We start from the raw sequence: 25,759 nt of genomic DNA, 5'->3' as shown, positions 1-25,759 counted from the left end.
ATTTCCTCTTTACATTTCCCATAGCAATGCTTATCGTCTGCTGTCTTGATAATAATCATCTGGCCTGGGAATTTTGGCGCAAAACATGCTGAATTTTGCTGGGCATTATAATGATATTTTGATAAAAGTATTTTTGTTTTGTTTTTTATTTTGTTGTTGCTGGTACTCATCAAGATCTGTTGGGGAGCCCAACACTTGAATTTAATAAGAACTAGTTATCAAAAAGGACAAAAGATATGCGCATTAGGCCCCTGTTGGTGTTGGTGTTGAGTTCTGTCTATTCTTAAGCTGTTGGGCCTCCCTTTCTTTCTCTCTCTCTCTCTCTCTCTCTCTCTCTCTCTTTCTCTTCTCTGTCTCTCTCTGTCTCTCTCTGTCTCTCTCTTTCTCTACATTCCATTTGTTTCCTCCTTACTCATTATTTTGAATCCTCCCTCTCCACCCCCCAGTCTCCATCTCCCGACTCTCAACATGAATCACATTAATATGTGTGTCACGGTTCACTGCTAACCAACCGTTGGCATAAACATACATACAGACACTGTCGCCGGCACCTGCTGCAAGGCGGATGTCTTGTGAGGAAAGAAAATGATTAATCATGTCTCTCTTTCAGACATATATTATTTCAACGTCATGTTCACTGACTGGTTCGGTGACAGTAAAGGTAAATCCGGGGTTAGTCATACTCCGCATAAATTTTGATTTAAAGGGCTGCATCAGAAGTTTTGTGACTCCAATGATTTTCAGAGAAATCCTGTTTCATACAGTTACTGTAGTGTACATGCTCCTTAACCAGTTTTATACTGATTTCTCTCATTATGAAAGACCTAATGCAGGGCCTTCTCAGTTCCTGTAGGTAATGAATGAAATAACTTGCAGAAAAATATACCATCATCAGCAGTACATACAAATGGAGGCCTACATGTAAATGTACATGTCGATGGGAGCGATAAGAGATTTAGCTTTAAAAGCTCCAATTGAGCTTTGGAAAACATGGAAAGGTCTTGGGTACAAAAAACAATGCAACACATAAAAATTACGGTGAGAAAATCAGCATCAGTGACAAAGACAACTGAAGAAAAAAAAAAGCTCCTGCACATGTACAATATGTTTGACACTTAGCCACCCTTTTAAAATAATGTAAAATTTTGTCATAATAACTCCCAATTTGTCTGATCATCTACCATTGCAGTTTGGGCGACCATCCCGCAGTCCTGCAACACCCAGACAGCTTACACGTCACCCTTCGTCCAAGCCTTCACGTCTCAAGAGGCAACGATATCAGGGTGCTCCGCCCAGGTGGACGAAACCTCGCGAGAGGTGCACGTCATCAATCTCAAGTCCACCGAGGAAGACCTCCTACATACAAATCAAGTGATGACCTTGAACATCGGGCCAAGGTCATTGCATATGAGGACTACGCTGGTGGTACTGAACTCAGTGCATCCTGTAACGTGGAAGCTGGTCACGCAGCATGATGTTGGTCCGTTGCTCTTCCAATTTGTGGTAAGTTTTTTTTTTTTTTTTTTTTTAATTTGCGGTATTAAAATTTACTTGCAAAATTTTCTTCATATCACTGATATATCGAGGCCTATCAAGCATGCTTACATGTACATTGAGCTACACATTACAACTCTTTGCATCTCAATAAAGCCGTCACATTCTTCTATGTGCTTGCTGTATTCCCGAAACCTAACACACATTTTGGTATGATCTGTAAGACCCAACATGGTCCGACTGCAATCTGGATTTGGAAGAATTGAAAACAGCTTTTTACATGAACATTCAAATATGTAAAATGTTTATGATCATAGATCTGATTAGTCATGTGATAAATACAATTTTAAATTTTATGAGATTTCAAATTTCCTTGAAGGAAGAAAAGCTACCATATATCAGCTCAGAATCGTAGTGACGTCAGACCAGTAGTAAGGATCGTCTAAAATTTGAAGCCGATTCAGCACTTATTCTGGCCAGAAGGCTTAATAGCGCTAAAATTCTGGTTGTTAGTAGTATTATCATTATTGACAATTTTTAATTTAGCAAAACAGTGGATCATGTAGTGGGTGTCTGGCTTAAGTTTGCAGGCTCTCTCTGAATCATTACACAGATATTCTGTTTGATATATCTGGAGTTTCTTAATTAGAATATTTTAAAGACATTTACAGAACATTACTACAATTTTGAAAGCAGTGTAACACTGACTGTTCAAGTACATGTAGGTCTGCATGTTGTTGTTTGTAGAGCCTCAAGAATATGTATTCTTCCAAAGTAGTAATATTATACAAAAAGTGAATGGCCATGAGTGCAAATGGTACAATATTCAGAGCTGCCAACCATTCCGTTTTTGCCGGAATTACTCCGTTTTTTCCTCCAAATTACGGTACTACGTTTTTTCTTCATAAAATACGTTTTTTAATAAATTTTTAATTTTTATTTATTTATTTTTTTTTTTTTTTTTTTTTTAATTTTAATTTTTTTTTTCACATACCACACGTCAAACAACTGCCCTTAAATGGTGATTTGATCACGAATTCAATAGAAAACTTATTTTAAAACATACTTGAAGAGAAAAATATTCTCAAAAGAAAATAAATGCCGATAATACCAAAATAACCACCAAAAAAATTACCTGCTTGTATGGAAAAAACAGCATGATGAATAAACATTTCTGCATTGGAAGTGTGTCGCGCGTGGTTGTAAGGTTCTTTTTATGAATTCCTTTTTTTGGCTTGAAATTCCTTTTTTTTTGCCATCATGATTCCTTTTTTTGGTCGCACAAGGTTGGCAGCTCTGAATATTTTGCATGAGGTGAAAGATACATGTAAGAGATGCTCTATTCAACGAGGCGCAGCCGAGTTGAATGGAGCGTCTCATCTTTCACCGAATGTAAAATCTTGTTCCATTACACAAATAAAGACCATTCACTATTTGTTTTATACAACAACTCGGACGTTAATGAGATTCAAACAAATTTTTTTTCAAGAACAGTTTTCCAAGGCCTAAATCTCTGTAAATTAAAAAAAATAATTATTGATGAAATTGCAGGTAGTAAGCCACACTATTATTAAGCAGGCAGCAAACAACGCGCGTACCATGCTTTATGTTTATTGTTCCGCGGAGTGCAATTTTTGTTGATCCATTCGCACCATTGCATGGTGACTTCACTTACCTCACTGTATACTTTGTACATCGTTAATGACGTCAGCGTGCAATGGTGCAAGAGGATCAACTGGAATTGCACGGCTGGAGAATGATGCCGTTCAACAGTACTTCTAGCGCATGTCATGTGATCAAGAATTGACCAATGAGGTTGCAAGAATCTTAGTAGGCATTGTATAAACATGTATATACATACACTGTATATTATACATATATATATACAGTGTATATGTAAAGATATTTCATAAGAAGCAATACAGAGAGAGAGAGAGAGAGAGAGAGAGAGAGAGAGAGAGAGAGAGTGTGTGTGTGTGTGAGGAAAAAGAAGAGACAGAACAAGAGAGAGAATAGGTAAATTTATGAAGAGAGGTAGAAAGATGTGCTGTAATTTACATTGAACAGCACTCAAAAACTCCTCTGTACGACATTTTCCCATGCATTTATCTCACATGCGGCATCCCCAAATCTACCTTTCTTTCTGCCAATTACTATAACCTTGCAATGCCCACGGGCTCTGTTAACCCGTGCCATAGATTGGTCCGTTTGGGGCTGCATTTGTTATTCTTCCTCACATTGGACACAAAGCCACCGCAATACTAACTAACCGCTCATTCACTCCCTCCCTCGTCATCTCCCCCGTTGCCTACTTCTGCACATGAATGAGCCCTATACAGGGGCCATTTGAATACCCCCTTTGTCACTCGATTAAATTAATGGCTCCGATATAGGCTCCCCCGCTCAATGGGCAATCACCGGCAGACAACAGCCTGGTGATACCTCCCTAGGATCCGCGGGCCGACCTTGTAAGACAACTATTTCCTGGGCTCTATTGGAGGCTGAATAGAAGCCTAAATTGCCTGTTGGGAGAGGTATAATGGAAGAAGGAGAATACCAAAACGAGAACCCAGAGCCTTTCTCTTTGTCAGCATGGTTTGTGCTACTTCTGCTTGATTTGATTCTCATGAATAGAGTAAGAAGCCGATGACGACCTTAGCCTACCTTTCAGCGACACTGCTTGCTTTCCTGGTCATTCTTCCCTGTTTTAGTAGAACATCTTATTAACTGTTAAAATTGTAGAGGGTCTTTTGAGTTTAACCTGAACTGTCTTGTAGACCTACATAATGTAGATGTACATACTAGTTAAAACCAAACAGTGGTTTTGATAACTGCATTTTAACTGTTCTGGAATGTACATTTGCTTTATACCTGTACACATGAATCTAGGCTAAATGTAGGCCTGTGCCATGTTGACGTGCACATGTACATGTGGCCTCTACAGCACTTCAAAACATATATTTACATTTTGTCCAACTCATTTACATGAACAGTGCTGTGGGTCTGTGTCACTCGTCAGGTAACAAATTGTGAAGATCTAGGAAAAAGACACTATTTAATCATTATTAACACATAAAAAGTGTAGGCATATCACATGAAAATCAAATGAAAAGAATTCTGTAACCCATACACCATTTATAATGCAGTGTATTTGTTACACAGATACATGTAGGTCAATACACTGTTATTTTGATAGAAGTACATACAATGTAACCAATAATGTACTTCACTTTTATTTGGCTTCTTTGAAAAGTATGATTAAGGAAGCAGCTTACAAATTTCACCCAATCAACTTTGCATAATAACTTTATACAGTATGCCTGCACATACAGTAGACTATACATTTTGATGATGCAGTGGCTAGTTGGAATCAGGACTTAGAAGCCATGCATTGTTGACAATGTGCATCATTAATCCCCTATAATCTCTTTTCAAAGAAGAGCAGTAGGTCTTCTTGGCATTTTCATTGTGTAACAACCATGGCCAACCCAGCACTCTCCACTGATCAAGTAGACACAAGCCTTTTGTATTCTTCAGGAATCTTGGATCCAGGAATAAATGAAAGGGCCACTTCACCCAACTTCATTGCAAGCATGAAAAGGTGTGGAGGAGGGGATTAAGAGAAAGAATAGAAAGGATGGATGCTAAATTTCTAATGCATGCATTTTATGACCAGCACCACTGTGGTCGAAGTTTGTGTATGAACTTCATGATGTACCAGCGATTGAATGTAGAGTAGTGTGATGAATTACACATAAAAAAGATCTACTCAATTATAATGCAAGGCTTCTTAACAGTGGAAAACATACACATAGGAACCATAAATACCGTAGCTCTTGAAATCTCAAAGAGTTCTCTGGTGAAAAGAATAAAAAAAGAAAATCAAGAAGCATAATGAAATAAAGGATACAAAAATGGCAAAAGGGAATCACATGTTCTATAAAAAAATCGAAAAAGATTTCCCTTGGACAAATTGTTTTCTTCATTTTGTGTCTGTACATGTACATGTACATACATACATGAAGACTTAATTGTTTAAATCAATACAAATGGAAAGACTCTACTGGTCTGAAATGCTCTTTATGCTTGCTTTATATTAAAAGGTATTTGCAATCTTTGCTCTGATTAATCCACATGATAAATGAGTCTCATGTCCTAAAAGCTTAATTAAATCCCCCTTTAACCTTTAAAGTTCATTTTTATGATAGCATGCATGTAGATTTTAGGTTTCCGAGTTAAAAGACTGACCCATGCCATGGCTTATAGTCCCTTAGTCATTTTCTTGGAAGTGGATAATCTATAATTCTATACAAACCAAGTCTTTTTAAAAGCTTCGAGTACCTGAATTAAGAAAATGTACAGGAAACGTTTGTACAATGTACATGTGTACATGTACATGTATGAACTGCGTATGTACAGTTTTATGTCATAACATATTTTCTCAAAATTTGATTACTATGTATTTCATTAGTTTATATTAGGTACATGTACATACACTTAAATCATCATTTTTGCTTCAATTTATAGACATTTTACCTTAAATTTACTTGTAGCTTTTAGTTAAGTACTCAGCCCATTAGAGACTATTTGAGATTAGACCGCAATTGTTCTTGAATGGCTATATTCACCTTGAAAGAGAAGGAAATTGCAGGTCAAATGATATTAGTGAGGTTCACATGACAGTCTCTTAACTTTAAGTTTACATGTAGGTCGTGGTTTTTAAACGTTAGTACACTGTAATAGGGAACATGGGTATGCACTTGTGGTTACGAAACTTTAAATTAGCAAAGTTAAAAAACATGACAGATCTTAAGGTAAGCATGATAACCACAAGCGGCAAGTGCTCCAGACCTGAAGTAAACGATTAAGGTACGCCTATTTGTAGTTAAATTGAATGCTTTCCCATGACTTGTAGTTAACTTTGAATACCTAAATGTTTTGGTCCCGTGTAGACGCTCATCGTAGTGACCAAGGCTTACAATTTGGAGGTTTCGCTAATTTTGAAATTCTAAATCATGACGATGCCGTGCGAACATGGCTATTGAGAATGGGTCCATTGCTGGCACACAGTGTCAAACACTGTGGGGGGTAGCAAGTCAAAAGTACAGTTACTGTTATTATAACCACTTCCTTTTGTAATTGTATGTGCTATGTAGGGAAAGAGAAGCAATTTAGGATTTTGTCAATGAATAGGGTTGAAATTGGGTTTCAATTTTTGTATGTGACAGTGGTTGCTGACCTAAAGGTGCAAGCTACATGTTTATCACACCAATGATTAGGCTATCATTGCAGACTCTACAATGTATTTCAGAGATACAGCAAACTAATATTATTTCTCGTTGTGTTGCAGAGTATGATACAACATTTAAACTTCCCTTTTAAATTCAGGGTTTTCTACTGATAGTACAATGTAATACTAATCCAGATTTATGTACATGTATGCTGCCATCCTTTGCTCACAATGTTCTGATGTATCAACAACCATGTCCCACACTGCATCACAAACCGCATGACGTGCACATGATGGTGCTCGGGTACAGGCACCGTAAATCACTCTATGTACACCTTCACCAAAAGATGGTGCAATCAAAATTAAATGTACATTCATTATTAGTAATGTCTGTTTAAAAAAACTGCCTTTATAAAAGCCCCTCTAAAGTGTTGGGAGCCCAAAAAAATTAATGGCAAAATTTCACTTAAATTGTATCGTAACTTTGCGAATTTGTTGCTCCAAATACTTTAGAGGGGGCTTTAAGGCAATGTAGCAAAGCAATGTAAGGGTTTTGTTTAAGAATACATGTGTGGTGACTGCTGAAGAAATCACTCTGATGACGAGAGCTTTTATGATTAATAATCAGATGCATCCAAATCACTGATTTGTCAGTCAGATGGTATGGGTCTGGTAGTCTGCAGACACAGACTCTAGTTTGACACTTAACCACAATTAGTAAAGCCTTGAGCAGAGTCAAGCTACATGTATGTTAGACTTGGACTGTGACTGGAAAGGTTTTTTTCATACCCATGTACATTACATGGAACTGTTGGTGCACCCCTTCCCATATATTATAGGTTTTATAAGTACATGTACCTGTAATTTACTACAAATTTTCATCAAATCATGAATAGAGGCAACCAAAATCAAGTTTCATTCAGAATACCCACAGATTCTTACGAAATCTAATTTGTCTTCTTTCGAGTACGTGCTTACCAGTAATTTGCTTTAATACATGTACCTCGCAACCGAACTCCAGAAATACATGTTTGCTCTTCAAATAATATCTCTACCCCACCTCTCTCCACCCAATATTCACAGCTTATTTCATTTTCTTTCAATGTGTTGTTATCGAGGTTTGCCAATCTTTTTGAGCAGCTTGCTCGCTCAGAATAGAGGGTATTGTGGGACCCATTTAGAGCAGAAATGATTGGTAAGTGTCAAGATTATTATTGATCACTTGAGCAGAATGGTTTTGGGTACTGACCCTGATCCTGATTCAAACCCTGCATAAATCCACAAGATCCACGGTCCAATGAATCCCTTTTGATTTCTCAGTTTTATTATTATTTCCCTCCTTTCTGGTCTCTTTTTTTTCATTATTTCCAATCTCCACCTCTTTCTCTCCCTCTCTCTTTCCACAGTCTGCAAGAATAGACATTTTCATCTTGAACAATCTGTTCCTCATTCTAAGGCCACTTAAAAAAATATATATGTTTAGGGTCCCCACCCGCTTCCTTTTTGGGGGCCGCCTCTTATTTTTTTAATTTATTTGTTTATTTTTTAAAACATGAAAAACACTGCTAAAATAGATCTATTTCCTATTTTTCGAAATGGCCTAACGCATGATCTGGTCATCTGATGAATCCTTTCCTATTTCTCTTTTTCCCCTCCTACTCTGTCTCTCTCTCTCTCTCTATCCAAAAGAGGCTGTTTGAAAATAATCTTGAGTTCCTTTCATTGAAATTTTTCATTTCAATAGAAACTGGCTTCCAGACTGGAGTAGCTTTCTAAGATAAAGAATTCCTTGTAACATGACGTAATGAAATATATCTGATTATATAACGAAAAAATAACAAGTAAAGCATAAACAAACAGACACACACACACAAGAATTTCAGATGCCTTTTAAAATTTTAATTCATTAATCTCAAATTTGTTTCTTTCCATCTCTCAATTCATTGTTTTGCTTGAAACTTTTAAAAAATGGATTCACTAAACCCTTTGCAATGTAGAGGCCTGCATGCATGTTCTTTAAAAAATCTTCCCAATGCGAGATAATTAGGCCGACTGTAAATGCAAAATGACGTAACCACTGATTGAGCAGTAGGTCTACATGAACCCAACTGAGTAATCACTAACAAGTTACAGTACTATTGATTGGGACTTGTAGGAGTAGTAATGATTCCATTTAATGAGCGGGTAGGATGTAATCCCCCTGTTTATAGGTCTATTGATTTTCTTAATGACTTGAAACACACATGTTAATCTAGTAGCAGGTGTAATCAAACCCATTGTCAGCAGTTCATGTCGCCTTGCTTAAAACACATAAAACTTAACAGGGGCCCATGGACATAATGAGTTGTAGCAATTGGACCTTTTTTGTGGGGGGGGGGGGGGGTAGTTTTCCTGATACAAATCTGAATCTGAACATATCAACTTCACATAACTATTTTTTTTGATTTTTTTTTTTCTGATTTGGGATAATTTTCAGAAGCTTGATATGCTCATCACAAACTAGCTCGGACAGGCGCAAATTAGCCCGTTATTTGGGAAACAAAACCAAGATGTCTTGGGATATTATCTCGACCAAATATCCCGCTAATTGCAGTTTTGGTGCTGTTCCTGTTCTTTATTGCTGATACGATACTGATAGTGATACCATGGATTTGTGTTATAGTACAGTATGTCCATGCTGATATCAAGAAGAAAGCCATAATAATATTTGTCTTGCTGGCTCTGATTTCCTGCTACTCTGAAGACCAAAGGATGTGTTTATTTGGACAGTGATAGCCCTGTTCTTTTCATGGTAGATCCAGGTGTTTTAAATGGTGGGGGTAAGAATACGGACATGTACAGTGTAAATATCCAAACGATTCTCTGACCAGAAATGACATTTTTAGAACCATTGGTCTACATAATCTGACAAGAAAAACACAATTCGTACAGCATGGGCATATATTGGGGGGGGGGGGGGGGGGACGCAAATCATAATTCCCTGTTCTTTCCTTGGCATGAGAGTTTCAGTGTTCATCCAAATAATTTGATGCTTTTTTTCATCGTTTTTGTCAGCTGGTTTTTAGTTATTTTAAGTTGCTGTTGCTACTGCTACAAATCATCCACTGAATATTATCATGCAGGTGAAAGGCAAGAGCAAAATCTGCAACTTTTGTCGCTACAATCCTCTTTTCGTTCCAACATAATTTAGATCGTGTAAACCTGACTCATGGCATTTATGATGGAAAATGACCATGTCATAACAAGCCATGATCAACAGTTTATATGTGTGTGACTGTTTGTTGAGGGTTCGATGTAAACACAGACTGACTCTGGTGTTTGTCAGTTCCCTGATTACCACCCTTGCTACTGGAGAAGACTTGTGGATAACTACATGTACGCCAACATACAGATAGGTGTATAATAAGCCTATAGGTAATATCTATTACATGTGACATCTATTAATACATGTAAAGTAAATGAGGAAATCCTCTTTCATTACATTCGAACTTTCTTATTCATGCACCAGCGTATGAAGCAGGGGCCCCCTTTTCATAAAACTTGTTTTCTATAACAAATGCTTAAAGATAAAAGTGAGTTCTGGTAATGCGATTGCATTGTGAAAGAAAAGGTGTGGAATTGATCAGAAAATGTTGATCATATAGCATAAGTATTGGTGTGTACTGCAAGGTTCTGAAGTCATCAAAATTATCATAAATTTGGCACAGTTTGGGTAAAGTAACAATCACTTTACGCAGAAAGATGTATATGGGACAATACAAATGGTGTCGGGGCTAGTACTACCCTGATTTCCTTATCTTTCTATGCTCATCACTCATCCAGTACACATTTTCTTCCACAATTGTTTGGCACATGACATTTATTTGTAATGTTGAACATTCAGTGTATTAAGTTTCGTTAGATTCTGTGAGAATTCATTTTCTTTTTTTACCAGAACTCAAGTTTATCTTTAACTTCTATGACAAATTTGATCTCAGCCAATCAGATGCCTTGATTTCAGTAGCTTATAACAGTAGCTTGTTACTTGTTACTGATATCAAGTTTTATGAAAGAGGGCCCAGGTCTTTTGTCAATATTAATATTAAAGCAGACCAGTGACAATTTTACCCCCATTGCAAACAAATATTTGATGAGCCAAGAGATTATTCAGCTTACGTTTTGCAAATATCTTATTCTTCTATTACTTCTAGGCCTAATTACTTCCCTCACCCTGTTCATCCAATTTGCATTCTAACAGATTTTTGATGACATATGGACCCAGATAGATCTTTAGGCAATTATCATACCGTAATCTTCTCCACAGTGGATGCACATCAAGGATATTGCAATCCTAATTATGGCAATTATCTTTGAAGATGTTGGAAAAGATGTCTTTCTAAATTAGCTGTCATCCTGTAGTTATAATTTATCTGATCATTTGAATTCATACATGCATGTATCGTTGAAGTGATGTAGATTTTGTCAGTTGAAATGCCAAAAGGGCACTACCTACATGTAGCTACATTAACTACAATGTACATGTCATGAAGGCCTAGATGCTTGTACACTTTGAACTCTACTACAGTACGAGTGTGAAAACTGTATGATATGATTTAAGATAGGTTTTTCATTGCATGATGTATGGAAGCCATCAACATATATACCTGATGACCCCCCCCCCCCTTTCCCACCCTCCCCTATCCCCCACCCATCCTCCCCCTCCCCCATCCTCCCTCTCCCCCTCCCTCTCCCCTCCCTCTCCCCCTCCCTCTCCCCCTCCCTCTCCCTCTCCCTCTCCCCCTCCCTCTCCCCCTCCCTCTCCCCCTCCCTCTCCCCCTCCCTCTCCCCAGTCCCACCCATCACTCTCACATGCCTTCCTCCATCTCCTCATCACCTCATCCTCACCCTCACCCTCACCTAGCCCCATCATCATCCAGGGTAACTGTCAGACCTCAGACAAGGGGGCCTCTACGTCATCAACATATACATGTACCTGATGACCCTCCCCCCCCCCCATCCCCTCCCACCACCTCGCACCCCATCTCTCTCACGTGCCTTCCTCCATCTCCTCATCTCCTCATCCTCACCTAGCCCCATCATCATCCAGGGTAACTGTCATACCTCAGACAAAGTGGCCTCTGTTTGGCCTGCCCGTCTCCTGCATCCTTACACCAGCCATCTGGCTTTCATCTTGTCAAGTGACAACTGTTGACATTGAATGTGAGCTGGTTCGCTGCTGCATCATAATTCCCCTGCAATGTTTCTTGTTTTAGTAGCTACCTTTTTGTTTCCCTCGCGGTTTGCTGTTGGTCTTGTCCGTCCTTGTCTGTCTCTTTCTTTCTCTCTCTCTTTCTCTCTCTCTTTCCTTCTTCCCCCCCCCCCCCCCCCCCCTCTCTCTTTCAGTGCCTTTTTCTTGTGTTGTTCCATCACTATTCTCTGTTATGTTTTTCTCCTTTAAAAAAAAAATTGCATACTGTTATACATCAAGAGTGTTTCTTTCTCTCACTCCTGCACTTTCTTTTTACATCTCTCCTCTTTGTCTTGTGTATTTCTTGTCCTCTCTCTCTCTCTTTGTCTTTTTTTTTTAAATCACAGTGAGTAAGCATCTTTGTTTCTCAGTGTCTTGTTTTTTCTCCTAAATCTCTCAAAATACATACACACTATCTATTTTCATCTCTCTCTCTCTCTCTCTCTTCCTCTCTCATTCTCTCTCTCTCTCCCTCCCTGTCTCTCCCATGTGCCTTTCAAGTCCAAGGTGTTGTCTCATCCAAACAGGATAGGACCGTCTAGCCTTCTTGTAATCAGGGAGGGTTTAATAGGAAGTATGGATGTTTCCCAAAGGTGTACTACATTAGCTGACTGTCTACATGAGTTTATATCATGCAAAAATCCAAGTCAGATGATTCGGATAAAAAAAGGTAAAAATACTGCTAATATTGGTCAGCAGATACACTATCTGCCTTAGCAACAATTTGTTTATGATGAGTCAATGTCTGGTTGGTCATTCACACCCAGCCAGCCCACAGCTCAGATACATCTATGACCCATTGGATAAGACTTGGAGCATGTATGCAATTTAAATTCCAAGTACGGTATACTAATTCTGAGAAGTGTAATGATGTGATAAGCACCAAGCCTGCTTGAAAGAAAGAAGAAAGTTTCACTTTTTGTAATTTGAGATATTTCACAAAATAGTTGAGGCCTACACTGTTGCTGATCTGTTTATTTAATAAACAAAACCACCAATATGTTATTGTTGTTGTTATGGCAATTGATAATGATTATTTTGTTATCATATTCATACTTTTTTTTCAAGAATTTAAAGATGTACCAGGCTGTTCATTCATAATTCAGTTACAGTCATCTGCAAAGGGGAAAATATATTAGGCCTGTGTAATAAATACCTTTGAATGTGCACTGTGGCATAAAAATGCAAAACCATGATCCAATTTCATCCTACATTTACCAACTATGGACCATGCCACTGTATTTCAGACTTGGCTTGGCCTGGGCATCTCACATTTGTATGTGTAGTGTATCACATGAGTGCCTCAGAGAATGCATGCATCAGAGGGACTATACATGTATCTCCATCTACTTCTATCAACTTCTTGCTTCTATGTATTCACTGAACCTACATGTATGCAGCAGGAACATTGTCCCTGTATGCAGGCAGGGTGCAGGGATTAGGCATCGTGAACTTCGGCTCCACCAACTGACAACACCAATAAATTTCTCCGGCCATCCACCCCTATCACTATAGCTTGCCATATGGATCCAATAAGCCATAATAGAGCTGTAACAGCAGCAGTCCATCCATGTTATGTGGATGGACCAGCTTGAACAGGACATGGATTCCTATATGTGGGTCTATATTGTAGATAATGAACATGCATTTGTCATTCTTGTGTTTTAACAAAGTTAAATGTACATTTACGATCACTTTGATTATCTCAAACCTCATAATAATATATAGGTCTACATAAAATTTCTTGTGTCTGACATTTTATTTCTCGATAGCTTCTAGACTGGCTCCCTGTTCAACAGCGTGTGATATATAAAATTCTACTCTTAACCTATCGTGCACTAAATGATCTAGCTCCAGAATATATTTCATCCCTTCTATCACCCCACTCTGCAGGTCGTTCTGGTTTACGTTCATCACATAATATTAGACTTAAAGAAATACGTACCAAAAGAAATTGGGGGGATAGAGCATTTGCATCAGCAGCTCCTTCTTTGTGGAATAAGTTACCTTTCTCTATTCAGACGGCCAACACTCTCTCTACTTTCAAAACTGGGCTTAAAACTCACCTGATGCTCAATGCATATTGTTAAATTTCAATGTTCTTTTTATACAATGCATGCAAAACAAACAATCGCACTGTGCCACATTGTATGTACCTTGGCACCATGACGTTGTATGATCTAATGCAAGTTAACATTTAATATTTCTTTAATCTTAAGTATGTTAAATATTAATTTAAATTATTTGTATGCGCCTTGAGCATCTCTAGAGATGGATATGTTGCGCTTTATAAATATTGTTATTATTATTATTATTATTAGACAGTTGTTTCTTTCATAATAATATAATCACATGACCAGTTCTCAACGTTCCCTTTTTTAAATAACTGATCATACATGTACAATGAAAGTCCCCTCCCAGATCTCCGACCCCCCCCCCCCCCCAGCATCAAATATTTACCTAAGAAAGATGATAAACAGAAATCTTCATTCAGATATTGAGATGATGAAGTACATTCCATCTCTCTTCAGAACTGAGCACACACCAGGTCCATCATGTTATGTCTACTCTTTTGTTTGTATTGGAGACATTATTGGACCCATCCACACTTTGTCGATCATCCTCTCAAATAGGCCATTTTCATAGCAGTAGAAGTAGTCGCTTTATGCAGAGTAAATTTATGTCATTTTCTATGTAATATACATTTTCGTAAACAATGACAAGTTAATTACAATAATAAACATAATAATATAACAGAAATTTAGCATACCGGTAGAAATATCTTTGAAATTTTTTTTTTTTTTTTTAGTTGAGGGCCATATCCTATTCCTGTATCCTTAACCATTCTTAACCAGAATTATTTAGTTACAGGAAATGAAAAAACGACCCTACTTGGAAGCAATGCTTGTTAGGTGTAGCTTCGCACAAGGATAATTTAAACTTGATACATTCCTAACTGAATTTTGAAAGATTATTGAGTCAAAAAAACAAGACAGACATAAAAAACGAAACAAAATGTAATGTACTGGTAACCAAATTTAATGCATACCCGTAATTACCGGTGTATAAACCGCCCTCGTGTATTAACCGTACCCCTCTTTTTCGCCCCGACTCTGTCAGCAGCAAGCCAGGTCCGTGTTAAAAACCCATGCGGGAAGGCCTTTCATTTAAAGATAAACTCCAGTACTGGTAAAAAAAAAAATTTAAAAATTGTCACAGAATCAAACGAAACTTACACTGAATGTTCAAGATTACAAATAAATGACATGTGCCAAACAATTTTGGAAGAAAATGTATACTGGCTGAGTAATGAGCATACATGTAGAAAGACAAGGAAATCAAGGTAGTACTAGCCCCGACACCATGTGTGTTGTCCCATATATAGCTTTCTATGTGAGTGCTTGTTACTTTACCAAGACTCGGTCAAATTTATTATGATTTTGATGACTCCAGAACCTTGCAGTGCACACCAATACTTACATGCTACATGATCAACTGTTTCTGATCCATTCCACACCTTTTCTTTCACAATGCAATCGCATTACCAGTACTAAAGTTTATCTTTAACTGTGAGGTGCAGCTGAATGTGTAAGATCATTAATGTAAATTAAAAAAACAGTAGAGGACCTAGGATAAAACCTTGTGGAATGCCGTGTGTAATAGAAGAAAAATTGGAGGAATTAGTATTATAAACTACATATTGAGATCTATCAGAAAGACTACTTTCAAACCAAGATGACAGACAAATTTGAGTGTTGTTCTAGTTTCCGAGTGGTGAGTCAACACACCGATTACTGAGCTGGCAGACATTGCCAGGCATAGCGCCAGGTGGAGGGGCATAAATTGAAACTTTAATATTATTATTATTACGAGGGGGATTTATACAATATTAATTATGATACTGGCTGAGTAATGAGCATAGAAAGATTAGGAAATCAAGGTTAGTAGCCCCGACACCATTTGTGTAGTTCCATATTCATCTTTCTGTGTACAGTGCTTGTTACTTTACCTAGATTGGCCCAAATTATTATGATTTGATGACTCCAGAACTTTGCAGTACACACCAATACTTACATGCTACATGATCAACTTTTTCTGATCCATTCCACACCTTTTCTTTCACAATGCTATCCGGGATAACCAGAACTCACCTTTATCTTTGAGAAACATGATCAGCCACAAACTTTTTAGAAGGGAAGTTTTGTAATTGCTGCTGGTATTGGAGACCTTATTTGCCCTATTCGCATTGATTTCCTAACATTTTCATTTTGATAGACATTTTAAGATTGCGTACGGTAGATTGGTGTACTGTACAAATATGACTGACAATCTCTTTTTTTTCATTCTTCAAACGGATCTCAATGTACAGTTCAAAATTAACTGGACTATAAAGAGAAAGACTGTCACAAGAATAGAATGCCTGGAAAAGTTTTCTAAGACTTACATGTAAATGAGAGTACCCTAAATTACAGGATTTCCATGATTTGTTAATGATTTGAAACATTAATGTGAATGCTCCCCCAATACATTTTATTTGAATGCTCATAGCCATGAAAACAACCCCTCTTCATGTTACACTTATCATTCCATCCTTTGGAATTTTGATATGAGAGCATAATTGGTCGTAAAAAAAAATTCCAAGCCATAACTCATTTTTTCAGGGTCGCTCTAATGTTGATATTTTCTTTATGGCCATGATAGCATTTGACCTCTTGACCTCTCATCCAAATTGGCAGCTGAAGACTGATTAGGGTCAGAGGTCAACATTCTTGCAGCTTGTTTGAAAATCAAGATCAGCATTGTTGACAAGACCCCTTCCCAAAGGCATCATTAAAATGGTTTCAACAACATATTTTTTTCAAGGGAAGTCAAATTTTTTGATAAATTTAATATTTATACCACATTTAACCCTCAAATTAAAAGGAAATGGTTCCTAAAAATGTGTCTGTACATGTACACTGTATGTAGGCGTGGTAGGTACAGAGCCATAGGCCTACTTTTTTCTTAATTTTATATGAACTATCGATACCGTGATGACATTGTTTTCTCAATGAACTTGTGAAATAAATGACATGAGATTCTCCAAATTATTATGATCACTGCGGATATGACAAAGTTTAATTGTCAAGAGTCCTGTTTCTCCAAAGTTGAGATTATAGGGGCCTGGGGGGGGGGGGGGGGGGGTTGCCTTGAAATTGCAAGCTGAATCATAACTAGTTGTAACATTAATGTTTTTCTGGTATTGTCTATGACTACATACTGAACAATAAGGCAAGCAATTTAGTGGTTACTTACAGTTACAGACTACTTCCTCTGACGGCTTGGAGACAGACAGGAGATTCCAACAAAGACCAAAATACTTTTATGGATGACTTTCAGCGTCTAGGTTTTGATGTCCCCTGAGCATATTCTCCCTCTAGATTTTTGTTCCTTTTTCGCCATGAAAGTTTTTTGGGGGGTCTGAATTTTTCTTTTCTTATAAATAAATTTTCTTATACATTTTCCTTGACAGTCAGGCTATTTTTCAAGATGGCCGCCGACATTTTTTTTTTTTTATTAACATCAGAAATAGATCCATTTTAGCAGTGTTTCTCATGTGTTTTGTTTTTTTTTAAACAAAAACAAAAATTAAAAAGGAGGCAGCCCCCCAAAAGGAAGCAGGCAGGAGCGCTAAACATGTTTATATTTTTTAATGGCCTTAGAGTAGGCCAATACTTTCATCCTTGCCACATTCTGGTGGGGGCTTTCTTCTTTTTTTTGGGGGGGGGGGGCTTTATAAGGCTAGGATGAAATGTAAGAAGGTGGCATGCAGCAATTGCTACTTAGGTTTGGATGTAGTGATCTTAAAGAAATAAGCACTTTATCGCAAATTCACTAAAAATAGAAGAAAGGGATGTGGTAAGATACAATGTATAATTGTATAGACAGGCTTCAAGTAACAATATATGGTTGTGGTTTTAGTGGTTCTCTAAGTAATTGTTGTTGGATTTATGGCTGCCATAGAGATAAGCTTAAAATAAGTCACGAGATGAACTGTTTTTCTGTCAAATCTATGTATAGAAGTAGTTGAAGATGCAAGTAGTAATTCTTATTGTGGTTTTAAGTGCAAGCGCTGTTTGATGTAGTTTTTCCCCACAAGAGGGACTATGTGGAAAAGATTTTTAAAAAGTGAAATATCTATACTCACATACTTTTTGAGTTTCATCATTATTGATGAGTAATCCTACCTATATTGTACATGTAGTTCTCATTCAGGGGAGTGCTATCTTATTGAGGGGGGGGGGGGTGTCAAGGAAATTGTGTTCCTCCTGAAGAGAATTTTCCAATATGCAAAAAAAGGTTTTACTCCTCCCCCTACAAGTTATAAGAGAATCTTGAGTTTGTACATACAAGGTTTGAACGTTTCCAAATTTAAATCCCCCCCTCCTGTGATGGTGCCACCTCTCTATCTCTCTAGTATTAGTAATCTCTAGCTTACATATACAGTACATGTATATGTATTAAAGATGGCACTAGAAATTGGCCTACATGTATACTTCACTGGTACATGTAGGTTAGATTATTATATGAAAAATCAATACCCCAACCTCGACTGCCAAATATTAGTGTATCATTTTGCAGAAGACTGGTACTCTAATCTCGGCATGACCTTGGTAGTTTAATTGAATGATTTATGGAGCAGCACTGTGTTCTGACACCAATCAAGGTAGTGCAACTACTGGAAGGAGCAATTGGATGATAGCCTCATACCAAAGTTTTGAGATTTAATCTTTGTTTGATAGATGAAAGAAAGATGGTAGTGAAAGAAAAGGTGGCTCCCGATTTACAAGTGTTTCTTTTTAATTTGATGTTGTCTATTATGGCTGTTGTATTACTGAAATGAGAAACCTACATACAGCATTGGGAAGGGAGACATTGTACATGTATGCAAGGCTGCAGCGCCGTATAAGACGCCTGTCATTTTGACGTTAAGTTGACAATTTTTTTTTTTTTTTAGCAAGACTGGGCAACTTCATCATCTTTTTCATCCCAAAACCTTGCTGTATACACTTATGCTTTTCTGCCCCATGATTAACCTTTTCCAATCACTTCCACCACGTTTCTTTTACGATGCAATCACATTATCAGAACTCAACTTTATATTTAATGCCCTTCTGGCTCTCAACAGATACTATGATGTCAGGGTTAAAAGAATTCCAGCTCATTTCTTCCCCCTCTGTTTTTCTCACAACTAAAAAGTAAAATCAAGCCAATCGTAGCCAAATGTATTTCAAGTAAACTCATGATCACGCGGATATTCTCACTCTTCAAAAATCTGTCAGCTTCCAAGGACAAAATGAACAATAACTCATCAGGGAGTCAGGTGGAGAGATATTTCTTTCTTCTCGATCTCAAATGCTATTATTATTTGAGAAACAGTTCTTGGTCCTTGCCAGAGTTTTGTCGCCTTTCAAATTATCTTGCTTGGTGAAATTGTGTGAAATAACCATGGCTACACATTTGGTCCTATTGCAGAATCGTAAAGCACATATTTTTGTTGTTCACTTGAATCTGAGTTGTTTTTTTGTTATTTTTTTAAAGATTGGGAGAAACTGCTTTCTTTTTGAGAATCCAGATTCTCTCTCTCTCTCTTTTCTTTCTCTCTCTCTCTCTCTCTCTCTCTCTCTCCCTCTCCACCTCTCTCTATCTCTCTCTCTCTCTCTCCACCTCTCTCTATCTCTCTCTCTCTCTCTCTCCACCTCTCTCTATCTCTCTCTCTCTCTCTCTCCACCTCTCCCTTTCTCTCTCTCCACCTCTCTCATTCTCTTTCTATCCATCCTCCTCCCTATTTGCTTCTACTGTAAATCTATTTTCTGTTGGTTCTCACTGTGCTAGCCACCCATAATCCAGCCTATGCAAATGTTTGATTATCCCCTGTGTTGAGTAGGCAAGGTAAACTGGAGTCATTGTGGAGTAGCTTGGAGTTAGGAACACAGGCCTTCACAAGCTTGAGGTCATAAGTCTAACCATGGGGGCGATCACATACGAAAGTTAACCCGTACATATTTTTTTTTTTTACTCCCTTATGTATTTTTGTTGGCTAATTTGTAATCCATCGTGTCGTCTGTTTGGATCTAGAAAGGCGTTAATGTAAAATGATATGAGTTAATGCCCTTTTGGCTCCAAACAAACAATGGCTTCATATTTCACTGTTGTTTGGTCTGATATACATATATATTAAAGTAGTATGCCACTATACATTATATGACTTCATAATACATTAAAATCTTTTTCAAATTTCAAAAGGAAATGCACTATAACAATAAACCTTGAAAACATAAACCTTTTTTGAATCGTGGATGATGGGGATTTTTATAGATTACATTCATCAATGTAATTGAAGGAATATTTTTTGTCATGAGATTGGAGAATTTAAATTCATGTGTGAACTAGGCTCCTAATCCACCTTCTGTGTTATTCAAATGAATGTTTGTTGTCATTAGAATATAGATTTTGAATTTATGTGTGAACTAGGCCCGTAATCACTTGTGTTGAGAGGGTTGAGTGTAGTCCCATTGTTCCCACCTTGGTTCAAACACAGATAATGGAACTTTAATCTTCTTAAGTATTTTATTTAAGATAGAGCTGCTCAAGTGTTAACTATGCTAATAGGGAGTTTAGTCTGGTTTATTCAGACCCATTTTGTCTAAATCTAAGTTCAGTGTCATTTGTATGTGAATGGGTATCTGCTTTGGCCATTATTCTCAGTTAGTGAAGGTTAATGAGAATGCGTCAGCAAATATAAATCCAGTTCTGCATGCTCACATTATAATGTGTTTGAGATAAAAACTGGGTCAGGTCTTTGTGGACATAATTTAATAATGAAAGTATAATTATAATAATGATATTGGCATCAGGTACAGAATGTCAGAAGGAATATCCACCATGTACAGTGCTCAAGGCACTACAACATTACCCTGGTTTTTCCACATTTTCAACAAAAACCTGATAAATTAGCAACTAGGAGCTACACTGTAGAAGGGCACTCACCAGTCACCACCACATTTGATTAATGGGAGTTACGCCTTTTTGACACATGGCAGAATGTATGTGAAGTAGTTTATTTTAATCCGGGCACAGCTAGCCATCTCACCCCTTTTGTTTCAAAACCTGTTAGCTAACCCAATCACATAACAAATACTTGCCCCATTATTGTGTGATTATTCAAAATAGAAATTGTGCCCCCCCCCCCCTTCCTCTTTAACCCTTTACTTATCACTGAGACCTGTATAACCTTACATTGGTACCAGCAAATTATTGAGAGTCTACACAATTTAGGCCTACACAGTTTACCTGGGCTGTAGCTGTAGGCCTATGACAATATTAGTGGTCTGGTCTATGATAAACATAATAATATATCAATAAGCTTTGACGGTATTACAAAAACTTAAGTGATTTCTTTGTGTTTTAAAAATATAGATGTGCACTGCATGTTCATCAACAAAGAAAGAGATTACATTCATATCAGATGAATCATACAATAAATTATTTAACATATCATAAGATTCATAAACAATAGCAAAGAAAAGAAGGTAATAATGCAAGTAACAAAAGAAGGATCAGTTAGGAAATGTATAAACCTGTAGTGTAGAGTCTGTGGATTGGTTTTGTTTATGTTTGTAATTGTGCGCCCGGGTTGGGGGGAGGGAGGGGGTGAATGATCATGGTATGATGAAGTAGATCTCTAATAATCCCATCTTGCTTGAAGTAGTAAACAAAAAGATTAAGTGGAATGTCTTGACTTAATGATTGAAGATCAGGAATGCATGCTGTGGACTATAGTTCCTGTTTATGTTTATTTCGCTATTTTCTCAAGATTGCTCCTAATTTGAAGGCGCTTTCCTTACAAAAGACTGTAGATTAAATGCAGTGCAGCTTAAAAAGAAAAGAAAATGCATGTGATCTTACAACAACAAAAAACATAAGGTTGTTTGCGTTTTTATTTGAATGTTCCGAGTTCTGATCCCCCTAATCTGATTATGCCTTATGGAATGAAGCTTCTCTGGATTTTATACTAGGCTGCCAGTTATTCAAGGATACATTTTTAATGATATATTTTCCTAAACATTTCAACCATCATGAATTCATGATACATCATTGGGGATGATCAGAAATTTTCACCTGTACGACTGTACTCAACATTTGCAAGAGAAATATATTTATTATGTGATTTTCTTGAAATATTTTCCATATCTGTTCAGAATTCCAACAATTTTTTTTAGCCACGTCCATTAAAAAGTGACCTCATCAGTTAAAAGGTCAGAATATGTTAATTGAATGATATATATTTATGGAATAATCATTTTTGTTTAACTGAAATAATACAGGCATTAATATTACAATGAACTTGATCACATCTGCTAAAAGTGATGTAAAAACTTTATATTTTTTGGTGACATACCAGAATGTTTCAATAGGCTTATATTATAGTGCCATGATTTTTAAAACAAACTAGGGTCACATCTGCTAAAATGAATCTGATATGAGCTTCAGTATGTTAATTTTATGATTTTTCTGACAACTGATCATCTCACCAAAGATGGACTAACAATGCCATGTATCTGTAGATTAAATCACATCTGCTAAAAAAGCGATGGAATCAGCAGAATATGTTAATTTTATGATTTTTGCTCACATATCATCATCTCTGGCAAGATGGACTAATATCTCCATGAATTGAATATCATAACAGACTCAAAGTCACTCGATCACATCTGCTCAAATAATTTGATTTCCAACTTCATATCGGCCTGACTCCTGCGTAGGGTACCAAGTTTGACGTTTGGTTACCGTTTGCTCATAGATTTTCCAATTAAGCCCAGAAGGCCAATCAAATTATGCCTGCATCATGTAGTAGAAAAGAAATGATGAAAAGGCCGGATATATGTTGTTCATATACGACTGCATGCCAAATGGTTAGCAGCATTGCATTAGTTGTGTTTTCGCAAATGAAGCATTTAAAAACTCATTATGTCATCATCTTTTCAAGCGATAGAAGAGGATCATCCAGTGATTAGTTCCGTTGATTGGAGTAGAGCAGCATCATTTAGCATCCTTAGGCCTGTTTTCATCAGCTCGAGTTTGCCAAATAACCCGCTATTTTAACTATCCCAAAGGCAAATTATCCAGCTAATTTGCGTCCTCATCAGCCTCATCAACCTCATCAGCCTGCAGTTGCAATTAGCAGGATATTTGGTCGAGAAAGTATCCACAGAAATCTTGGTCTTTCCAAAATATGCCGCTATTCAGGAAATAGTGGGCTAATTTGCGCCTGTCCGTGCTAGTTTGTGATGAGCGTATCGGTCTGGTGATGGCGCAATTTCGAGCTTCGGGATAATATCCCGAGTCTGAAAAAAGCGGGTTATTTGGCAAACTCAAGCTGATGAGGACAGGTCTCATGGCTCACTACATATCTGCTGAGTACCAGAAGGGCATTATCTTTCATAACTTGATCAAGTTTTTTGCCTTTCTGGCTGTAAACAGACGTGAGAGGTTGCCTCTGAATGAGAGCTAGTGGCTCTATGAAACATACACATGTAATAGGCCTACAACAATGTATTCATTTTAATCAATTATTTATTTATCTACCACTTGTTGGGTAGAAAAATACCCTACCAGCACAAGTGCTGTTATTCTTAGGGGTCCACTGTATAGGTTAAGATATACCGTATTTCCTTTGTGATACTGCTATTCTATAACTTGCTTGAATTGTTGACTGATTATCAGCAAATCATTTTGACGTAGATTAGCTTGTCATTTTGTTTTCCCTGTGAATTTTTTAAGAGGTTCACTGTTAATTCTCATCAAGGCACCAAAGAAAGGGCACAAGACAAAGAACACGTTTCATTAAATTGTATGAGAAGAATGGATTAATTAATTAAAAAGATTCTAGTTATACAAACGTATGTTTTCATTAGAGCTTTTTGCTACTGAATCATCAATCTCAATTGCAAAGTGAGGAAGATTTATACATCGCTGCAGACGGAATCAAAACGGTAGCAAACCAAAAGGGGATGAAGAAACATGCGGGCGATGCGGCCCTCTCGACTGAAGAGGGTGAGCGATCGCAATGCTTGCTCACCGTGTGCAACAATCATATCGCTAGATGAACCTCTGGCCAATATCTTGGCTTCATTAAACATTGGTGGCATTGGCTCCATGGATATTATCCTAGCGTTTACATAGTCCCATTTCTCATCTCATCTTTTACGTCTGTCCCACTGCATTATGCACAGACGCTCGCTGCTCCCTCTCTGGACGGTAAGCAACGCGTACAGGGTGCCCCAATAAAAGCAAATGAAAACCATGTTTACCCTTGTTCTGTCTGTAACTTAACTTTAATTGCATATAGAGACCTCTCCACTTGGTTGCTACTCTTACAGGGTGCCTCAATAAAAACATTAGTTAACCTCATTTGCCCTCGTGGTTTGTCTAGCATGTTACATTATGCATTATGTTTTTCCCTGTGGTTTATGGGGCTTGTGCGATGTGCCTTCATTCTAGCAAATGGAATTTACTTGTGAGCCATGTTTGCCATTATTGTGTAACTGCCACTTCTTCTTTTTTTCTCCTCTTGGTTAGTAGGTACTGGTACAGGGTGCCCTAATAAAAGCAATTGATAACCATGTTCGCCCTTCATCAGTGTCTAGCATCTTACATTAATGCATCATGCTTCGTCCTGTGGTTGCTGTGCACACCTGTATAGGGTGCCTCAATAAAAGCTATTGATAACCATGTCCGCCCTTCATCTGTGTCTAGCATCTTACATTATGCATATGCATCAATCATGCTTCGTCCTGTGGTTGCTGTGCACACCTGTATAGGGTGCCTCAATAAAAGCATTAGTTAACCTCATTTGCCTTAGTTGTTTGTCTAGCATGTTACATTATGTATTATGCTTTCCCTGTGGGTTTGTGGGGCTTGTGCAGTGCGCCCACAAATAAGAATACATGTGAACCATGTTTGTAATTGACCCTTTTTCTGTATTTTGTGCCTAGCATGTTGCATCATGAAGACCTGGTTTATATTTGCCCATAATGATAAAAAATACAGACCTTCAGACATTTTTGTGTCAAGCATGTTGTATTATGCATTAAGACTCTGCTCCCTATGCTCACTCTCTTGTACAGTGTGCCTCAATAAAAACAACTGTGAGCCATGCTTGCCCTTAAACATTTGTGTGTCTGACTGTCTGTCCAAGTATATTATGCACAGATACTCTTACTGCCTAACTACTGGGTACAGTGTGCCTAAATACAAACAATTAAACCATGTTTTTATTTTTCATCTGGCAATAAATATGCACCGATGCTGCTCTATATGTTTACTAAAATGTGAAATGTACAATTATATTACAGAACCCAAGATGTTGGATCTTAAATGTAACATCCTATGATAAAAATTTCCTAAATACTTTAATAAGTTCTAATCCTTCATTCTTTTTTTTTCTTCCCCTTTCTTTTTTAATTTCTTATCTTACAGATCCCTACCAATTCCTCCGTTGTCAAGCCAACCAACATTGTAGTTCCCACCATATCAATAACAGAGATGCCTTCCGAGGATGATGCCTTACTGGCGTGGGTCACGTCGACATACTCCAAGGTGTGGACGTTCTCAACCATAGAGTCTGCTAACGTCATCAACCTGCAAGTTGGGCAAGGTAGGTTACCTCCCTTCTTTGTAAGGCCTCCTTAGATGTGATGTAGAAAAACCTTGATTTAAAAAATGCAGCAGAAAAGTCAAATGTGATAAGTAAAGTGTAATTCTTG

The 25,759-nt window shown here is 37.5% G+C and overlaps 1 protein-coding gene across 1 annotated transcript in view; it reads left to right on the top strand.

The window, feature by feature from the left end:
• Positions 1 to 25,759, top strand: part of LOC100890029 (transforming growth factor beta receptor type 3) — a 48,970-nt gene that overhangs the window by 6,787 nt on the left and 16,424 nt on the right. Inside the window, exons 3-4 of the mRNA XM_030998250.1 lie at positions 1,190 to 1,503; positions 25,473 to 25,650. Coding sequence (XP_030854110.1) covers positions 1,190 to 1,503; positions 25,473 to 25,650 — 492 coding nt within the window. The remainder of the gene's footprint in view (positions 1 to 1,189; positions 1,504 to 25,472; positions 25,651 to 25,759) is intronic.

The sequence above is a fragment of the Strongylocentrotus purpuratus genome, unplaced genomic scaffold, assembly GCF_000002235.5.
Source record: "Strongylocentrotus purpuratus isolate Spur 01 unplaced genomic scaffold, Spur_5.0 spur5_scaffold_4, whole genome shotgun sequence".
In the NCBI taxonomy this organism is placed as follows: Eukaryota; Metazoa; Echinodermata; class Echinoidea; order Camarodonta; family Strongylocentrotidae; genus Strongylocentrotus; species Strongylocentrotus purpuratus.
This window is presented reverse-complemented; position numbering and strand designations above follow the sequence as displayed.